This window comes from Toxoplasma gondii, chromosome Ia (assembly GCF_000006565.2).
Source record: "Toxoplasma gondii ME49 chromosome Ia, whole genome shotgun sequence".
Lineage (NCBI taxonomy): Eukaryota > Apicomplexa > Conoidasida > Eucoccidiorida > Sarcocystidae > Toxoplasma > Toxoplasma gondii.
Window position 1 is genome coordinate 166006 of NC_031467.1, and position 8429 is coordinate 174434.

Here is an 8429-nt window from a genome sequence, read left to right on the forward strand (position 1 = left end):
CGCCTCCCCTGGTGCTGGAGACTGTCTCCTGCCTCTGTCGAGCCGTTCTCTGCAACCTTGAATCTCTTCGTCCTCTCTGCCTTCCCTTCATCCTTTCCAGTCTTCTCGGTCTTCTTCTTTGTCTCTCCCTCTCTTCTCTGTTTCTCTCTTCTTCTCTCTTTCTCTCTTCTTCTCCTTCTCTCTCCTCTTTTCGTCCTTTCTCTCTTCTTTTTCCCCTGCCTTTCCTACCTTTCTGCCGCCGTTCTCTTTCGTCGTCGCCCCGCTGTCTTTTCTTCTTCACTTCTCGCTCTCCAGATGGCGGTGAACTCGGGCAGCCAACTCGCGTCTCTCTCGGCTCAGCGGGAGTATCATGTCTCGGAACCGCATGCGCGGCCTTTCTCCGAGAGACTCGCAACCTGGATGCCTCCTGAGCCCCCGCGCACCGCATCCGACGCCTGCAGTGTCTCGACGCCGGAGCGTTCTTCCTCCAGCAGCGGAGATGCCAGCAGAGACGCGAGCGAAGACGAGAGCGAAGATGCGAGCGAAGACGAGAGCGAAGACGCGAGCGGAGCCGAGAGAGGCCCAGACTGGAGAGGGCAGACTCCTCTGCGACTTCACAGACACAGGACGCGGCAGATGTCTACGCAGCGGCGTCCGCGTCACTCTGGGCGCTACTGTGCGCCTGTCGCTGTGATGGTCGTGAGATGTCTCGTCTTGGGACTGCTGATGTCGGCAAGTCCTCAACTGTGCATTTTCGCGAATCCCAGCTTCGAGTCCGTTTTTCTCTGGAGCCTCGTCCTCCTCACCGTCGCCGCCTACCTTCTCACCGCCCTCGGAGATCCGTACGCGAGTTCAGACAAGCTCACAGAAACAGTTCCCCTCTCGACCGTGTGGACGGATCGAGTCCACGCGCCTGTTCAGCACTCAGGCTGTCGCGTAGAAATCCACGGGCGCAATAGCTGTTGATCTACATCGAGATATGTAGAGATGTAGAGAGAAGTATAGAGATATATGTAGGTAGAGCTCTTTGTAGGTGTATAGATATAGATGCACATATCGATGTAGAGACGTCCACTTGTATACATGAGTGGATCGCTACCTGTACCTTAATGTAGGCAGATGTCGAGCGGCCGATACAGACTACAGACTGATCGATTTCTCGGGGATGCTGAGGTAGATGCATCTGCACGCGCCATCCGCGTCTGTTCGTTTCTGTCTGTCTCTTCATCACCTTCATCTGAGTATTTCTCCAGCTTTTCTCCTGTGTTTTTCGTCTGCCATGTTGCCTGCCCAGGGGCTACTTGAAGTACTGTCCATCTGTGCTTCTTGCGCCGGAGGAAGAGGAACTAACTTGTCTGGGAGAGACGCGCGTCTGCGTCCTCGCTGCGGGGAAGACGCATGCAGCGAGCAGCGCGGCCAGTTTGCGCGTTTCTGCGCGTTCGAGCCCTCGGAGCGCTCTCCCGCGAAGGGACGCGGAAGAAGACTCTGAGTCTCTGCTGCACTCGCAAGCCAAGGAGACCGCCCACCTGGAGGACTCTGGCCACCGCGACGGCTCGGCAACGGCCCTCGTCTCGCGTAGTCACAGGAAGACAGCGGCTTCGCTGCCTGGCTCCCCAGGCACCTGGAGCGGCAAACGGTGTGGGGTCCGAAGAGACAGTCGAAGAGTTCTCGGGAAGAGGCCTCGAGTGTCTCGACACAGTCCGCCGGACGCGGAGAGAAGATCGTTCGAACGGCGCACGAGGGCGAAGCCGCCGTTCTTCGCGCGAAGAAGGGAGAACTGGTCTCGCCTTCGTAGTTCAGCGTCCTCGGACTCTGCGGCGTCGGAGACCGCGCCTCGATGGCAGAAACAGGTGAAGGACTCTTGCTCTTCTTCAGGGGAGTCGCGCGGAGACTCGGAGTTCGAGGATCTCTTCTTTGGCGACGAAGAACGCGGCGAGGGTGCTTTGGGTGTCTCTGCAACTCGAGACGCGGCCGCGCATGCAAACCTTCCGCTGTACTTGAGGAACTCGGTGGACGCTGCCGGTCCAGGAGAGGGAAGGGGAGATCTGTGGGGGACGCCTGGGCGGAGAGACGCGTTTCGATCGTCCTCGAAAGACAACCGAGGGGACCTCTGGCAAGATGAAGAACTAGGTCCGGGGATGCGAGCGACGTTTCAGTCGCTGCCTGCCCTTGAAGCGCCTTTCCCGACCTCCGACGCGAGTGAAGGAGACTTAGAGAAAGGCGCAGATTCATGGCAGAACACAGAAACAGACAACGCTTTTCTGCACATGCAAATCGCGCGGCCAGACCCCCAGAGCCCTCCCGACGGCGGCCTCTCCTCTTCTCCACACTCGCGTCTCCCCTCCTTCGCCGCGCTTTCCTCGCCTCTCTCTTTTTCTCTTGCTGCTACTGCGTCTTCGATGCAGACTGGACCATGCTCCGTTTCCTCTTCGAGCCACGGAGCCGCGGCTGGAAGAGACGCATGGGTCGAGAAGTCGAGGGCGCGAGAAACAGACGACGAGGAGAGGAGACAAAAAGGCGAACAGAGAGACGAGAGAGAACAAGCAGTCGAGGGACTGTACGTCCTTGAAGATTCTCTGTCGAGGCGCTCAAGGCCTTCGAGGGAGACTGCAGGAAGGGACAGAAGCTTCCTCACTCAACCTAGTTTTTCTCTGTCATCTCCCCAGTTGCTCACTCTCCCTTCCGATGATGGGAGCTTCATATCCATGGAAGTGTGTCGATCTCACGCTTCTCCTCACTCTCCTCGTTCACCTTCGCCTACGTCTTCTCGTCGTTCTTCTTCTCGCTCTTCTTCCCTTTCTTCGCGTTCTTCTTCGTCACCCTCTTCTCCCCGTTTCCGGTATTCCGCGTCTCGGCGTAGAGAGAGAGGGGACCTCTCTGCCTGGCCTCGGTCGGCGTTTCTCCCTGCGGGCTCGGCCGCCGCGCGGCAGGAGCGAGGCTGTGTCTCGCTGCCTCTCTCGGAGATCTACGCGAGCTGCAATCAGGTCTTCCACTTCGACAGCGCTGGGGAGCCTCTCGGATTCGCGCCGCTGCCCCTGGCCCTCGGCCATCGCAGAGCCTTTGAGAAACGCGCTGCAGGAAAGCCAGGGAGAAGAACAGAAAGGAGAAAAAAGGAGAGAAGAGGAGGGCGAGGAAGAGGCGAAAGCATGAGAGAGGAACACAGTTTGGGAGGACAAGGACCAGATGCAGATTTCGAGTTTTCTGAGCGACAGACTGAGTGCGGCGACAGAGAAGCCGCGTTGTCGGAGTCCGCGGCTGCGGTGCATTCGCTGGGAAGCGGAGACAGCGAAGGCAAAGACAGTTCGATGAGAAGCGAAAATTCGCTGGAGAAGAACATCGACCTGCTGACCCACGAAAGGATCCCTCTCGACGGCGAAGCGCCGAGCAGACACGCGCATATCCACCCAGGCGCAGAGTCGCCGAGAGCGAAGGAAGAGCAGACAGAGAGGGAACGACAGCGAGAAGAAGGAATGCGGATGCGCGAGAGGACAACAGCGGGGGGCGAGGCTAGGGATGTGAGAGAAGTGACAGTCGCTGCGTTGCAGCCAAGAGAAGGCAGCGAAGGAGAAGGCGCGATGCGTTTCGAGAGACGCGTGGAGAGAAACGCCCTTGAAAGCGAATCTGAGGAGAAGGCCGCTCACCTGAGGCGCCTCGCCACCCCAGCTGAGGGTGGCGCAGATCGCGGAATGGCGCAGGAGGTCTGTCGAGACTCGCGTGAGGGGAGACAGCAAGAGGATCTGAGGAGAAGCGAGGCGTCCGACAGAGCGAAGCAGCTCCATGGGCCGCCTTCTCCGCCCCACAACGCAGTCCCTGCTGTCCCTGCGGAGGAGACACAGAGACAGAGACAAGTTGCGTGGAGAGAGAGTGGGGAGTCGCGAGAAGGCAGCCGAGAAGAAGCGTGGAGAGACGGAAGCAGGAGACTCGCAAGTCGAGGCAAGAGAGGAGTGCAGCTGGAAAGAGACATCTTCTCGGTCTCCAAAAATCAAATGTACCAAGCCTCCGTCAAGCTGCGCTACTGCGAAATCTGCGCCATGTTCCAGGTAGACGCGAGAGGCCACTGCGAAAACGTATCTCACACGAGGAAACAGATCCTTTGAGGAGGCCTGCAGAAAGCTCCGCAGCGGCTTTTCCATGTGTTGTGCTACGCCTCTCTAAAAAATCCAAAATGCCCGCGCATGGACATGTAAACATGCATGCCTGAAAATGTCGCGGCGCTTACAACGGAAAACCAAGCGCTGGGAAGCAACATGCCATGCATCGACCCCTGGGGATACGTAGAGAGACTCCTGACATCCTTCAAGCTACGCTTCGTGCTCGTTTAGAGCTGCTGTAAAACAGCAACAGCTACAGACAAACCTATATATATATATATATGTATGTATGTGTATGCAAATACATGCATATATAATGCAAATATAGATTTATATAAATTGAAAGTTATATCTGTGTAGCCACATATGTGCGGACGCGCATATGCTTGTAAGATATATAGAGGTGGATAAATTCATTTCCGTGCATGCGTGGTTTAGATGCGCGTCAGGTAGGAGCTCGGTGAGAACGCACAACGCTTCGCGGTCATCGCGCCGGGTGAAGCAAGCGACTCCCTTGCAGAGGCAACAGTCGAGTTCTCGGGACCTTTCGGCAGAAATAAAGACAAAGAGTGGGCGAAAAATGAAGAAAGAAAGACGTTTCTGAATTTGCCGCGCCCTTCTCGAGGAACGTTCTGCAGAGAAGCGCTGTGCCTCCAGGCTTCTTTCTCTCGCGCGGCGCTTCGCTGTCTGGACCCGGTTCTTTCAACGCGTCTCTCACTTTCGAGACTCCACCATTGCATGCAGATGTTGGGGGGTCTGCTGCTTTGTCTCTCTTCTTGTCTTCTCTGCAGCCTCTGAGGACGAAGCACTGCGGCCACTGCGGCAGATGCACGCGTACCCACGACCATCACTGCCCCTGGATTGGTAGGAGACAAGACTCTTTGTCTCTTTCTTGTTCTCTATCCTCTTCTCTCTCTGGCGTTCCCTCTCTTGTTCTCTCTCATGTTCTCGCTCTCTTGCTCTTTCTCTTGTTCTCTCTCATGTTCTCGCTCTCTTGCTCTTTCTCTTGTTCTCTCTCATGTTCTCGCTCTCTTGCTCTTTCTCTTGTTCTCTCTCATGTTCTCGCTCTCTTGCTCTTTCTCTTGTTCTCTCTCATGTTCTCGCTCTCTTGCTCTTTCTCTTGTTCTCTCTCATGTTCTCGCTCTCTTGCTCTTTCTCTTGTTCTCGCTCTCTTGCTCTTTCTCTTGTTCTCTCTCTTCTTCTCTCTCTTGTTCTCTCTCGTTTTCTGTCTTCCGTTGGGTCTTGTCGCGTTCGTTCGCGAGGCTTCTTCTTCTCGCTTCTTTGGATACCTCGGTTTTCTTCTCTGCTTCCTGCCCCGTGGTTCAGTCCTCGGCTGACGTCTTTGCCAGCCGAGGGAGATCAAGGCTTTGTGTCGCAGAAAGGCGACTGCGCGCAGTTGGAGAGATCGGCTTCTTTTTTCGCTTTTTTTCAGGCACCTGCGTCGCGGAAGAGAACCGCGTGTACTTTTACTGGTTTCTCTTCCTGCAAGCGCTCGAGCTCCTCGCTGTGGCTGTTCTTTACATCCGCGCTCTCGTCTGGCAGTCGGAGGCTGAGATTCAAAAGTAAGGAAGTTGAAGAGCGACTTTTTGTCGAGAGTGAGCCTGAAAAGAAGGCGAATCGAGAGCTCTCTGAGCGCGGGGGAACCAAGCGTGTGGAAGATCCACAGAGATTCTCCGAAGCGCGGAGAAAAGGATGCACAGAAACGTCCGCGAAGTTCTGGATCGGGAAGCACGGAGGGGTCGTTTCCTTCGTCGTCTCCGCGCTCTTTTGCGACTTCTCGAAACGCGCTGGTTTTTTAGTCCACACCAGTGAGCGTGGCTTGTCTGTCTCCCGCTTTTTTCAGTCCGTTCTACTTCGTCGCCCTCTTCCTCACGCTGATGTTCTGCCTCTTCCTCGCGTGTATGGTGACTTGCCTCTTCTCCTACCATACCTACCTCATGCTCTCCAACTTAACGACCTGGGAGTCCATGGCATGGCATAGAATCTCCTACTTGAAGGTGAGAAACGGCGACGAAGGTGACAGAAACGAACGCAGTTCCTGCAGAAAAAGAGACTGAAACAAGCTCTTGAAATACACATTAATACATGCATATATGCACATATATATATATATATATATATATACGTACATATATATGTATATTTATGTACATATATCGATATAGATATATGGTCCTCCTCCACGGTTTGATGCATGCCGAGATAGGTATGGATGAATCGGTACTTGCTTAGACAGAAACCAACATTTGCCTTCTTGCATGTATGTATTTATGAGGTGTGGCGCATGTTGTTTCTCTGTATTCGTGTATATGCATGTCTTTATATATATATATTTATTTATATATATATATACATATATATATATATATATATATGCATATATACAGGAGTATATATGGGTGTAGATGCGTATGTGTGTGCACATGACTAAAGAGGTTCAGATCGGTGCGTCGAGGTATTTGCGTTTAGCGGGGTGTTGATTGCGACCGGCAGTGTTGTTCATTTCCAGAGAGGCGACTCCTTCCTGCGATTTTTCGTAAACTGCGTCTGACGGGGTTCTCTGTCCGTCTCGTTTCTTCCGGGGACGTGAGAAAAAAAAGGGCCCTTCCCCGGTAGGCTCTCTCCGCGCCGCCGCTCCTGTCTGGAGGCCAAAAGGCGTTCGTGGAGAGTGGGGGGATCTTTTCTCGGCCTCCGTTTGGCTCTGTTGATCGTCTTGTTCAGTCTTGGTTCCGTTTTCTCGGTTCGTGGCTGCTTTTCCTCACTTCCTTCTTCTCGCTTCTTCTCTCGTCGGTGCGATGTTCTTCCCATCGTCTCGCGTAGCTGCTCTCTCCGTTTCTTCGTTACCTCACATCTGTGTTCTTCCTGTGCGCGCCTCGTTCTCTCCTCTCGTCGCGCGGCCTCGCCCTGGCGGTTCAGGATCTGCCTGAGGCGAAGGGATCGCCGTTCAATCGCGGCGTGTTAGTCAACATTTGCATCTACTGCTTCCCGCCGTCGTGCTGCGGCAGCTGGCGACCTCTTTTGCGACCTCTCTCGCGGTTCCTCTGCTCTCTCGCGTCGCTCCTCCACACCCTCTCGCCTTGTCTCCGACGCTTCCGGCGACCGGCCTGGAGCTCGAGCGCGCGAGCGACCGGAGACTCGCTCGCCGGAAGCGCCGTTCCTGCCCGGGGCCTCGCCGGCTTCCCCTACGGACCATGCGGCGAAATCTGGTGGGAACCCGGTGAGTCTGCTGTCCGCTTCGGCTGTACGTACAGAGAGAGGAGAAGAGAGGAGAAGAGAGGAAGAAAGAGCGAGAAAGGGAGAGGAGAGGAAGAAAGAGCGAGAAAGGGAGGGGAGAGGAAGAAAGAGCGAGAAAGGGAGAGGAGAGGAAGAAAGAGCGAGAAAGGGAGAGGAGAGTAAGAAAGAGCGAGAAAGGGAGGGGAGAGGAAGAAAGAGAAATAAAGAGAGAGAGAGTGAGGGATGACACAGAAGCGACAGTAGAGCGGTGAGTGAGTCGTATTCGGAGCATCGGTTAAGTAAGCGTCTATCTGTCGCGCTCTCTACTTTCTGTGTCTCTCGGTCTGTCTCGATCTTCCGACGTTTACGTCGCTGCGCTCCACTTGTGTCTGCTTTATTGCGGCAGCAGAGCGCAGTGAAGATGGTAATTTCTGTGGACGCAGAACCGAGTGAATACCCCTCACTCAAGTGCCAAAGATAATCGCGAACAGACCAGCGGCAAACAAGATGTTGCACCCGCGTTTGTTCGCACTTGTACGTTTCTCGAGCTGTCTTGAATCTTCGTGGACTTCTCTCAAGATTCGCAGCCGGTTCGCTATAAACATATATGCATATCTCCCCGCAACTGCATAAAGATAATGCGCGCGTGCTTGTATAACCTGAGTCGTTGTTTTCTAGTCTTCGTCGAGTGACGCGTTCTGATTCGAGTGGAACGACGCCCCGCCGGAGTCGACCAAGAAGCCGCCACCGTGTTCGCGGGGCTTCCGTGTCTGGGAGTGGAGGAATTCTTGCAGGGAAATCCAAAGACTCGCGTAGAACCTCGACGGGAAAAAAAGCCGGAAACCGGACGTTTTGGGGTGTCTGTACACCCTAGACCCCAGAGTCTTCGTTTCGCCTTCTTGGCGGTGCATGCACGCCTCCTCAACAAGCCAGAGACTGGAAGAGTTTCTCTCTCTACTTGGTGGCTTTCCCTTTGTTTCCTTTTCTCCCTTTTTCTCTCGCAGGCCCTGCCCCAGTTCCGACGGCTCTCGACCGGGTCTGCTGTCACTCCCTCTAGGAGGCTCTCCTCGCTCGCGTTTCTGCCGGAGGAGGGAGTTCTTCGTAGATACACTTTGAAAAAGTGAAACGCTACAGTTCGTTCTAAGA

General features: G+C 54.7%; 1 protein-coding gene across 1 annotated transcript; it reads left to right on the forward strand.

The window, feature by feature from the left end:
* Positions 1-294: 294 nt before the first annotated feature.
* Positions 295-8340, forward strand: TGME49_293220 (DHHC zinc finger domain-containing protein; the record flags this gene model as incomplete). Its single annotated transcript, XM_018782179.1, has 7 exons — positions 295-821; positions 1274-4019; positions 4862-4934; positions 5503-5632; positions 5914-6067; positions 6987-7287; positions 8288-8340. The coding sequence occupies 7 exons, from the start codon at positions 295-297 to the stop codon at positions 8338-8340; spliced, it is 3984 nt and encodes a 1327-aa protein (XP_018638635.1).
* Positions 8341-8429: the final 89 nt, after the last annotated feature.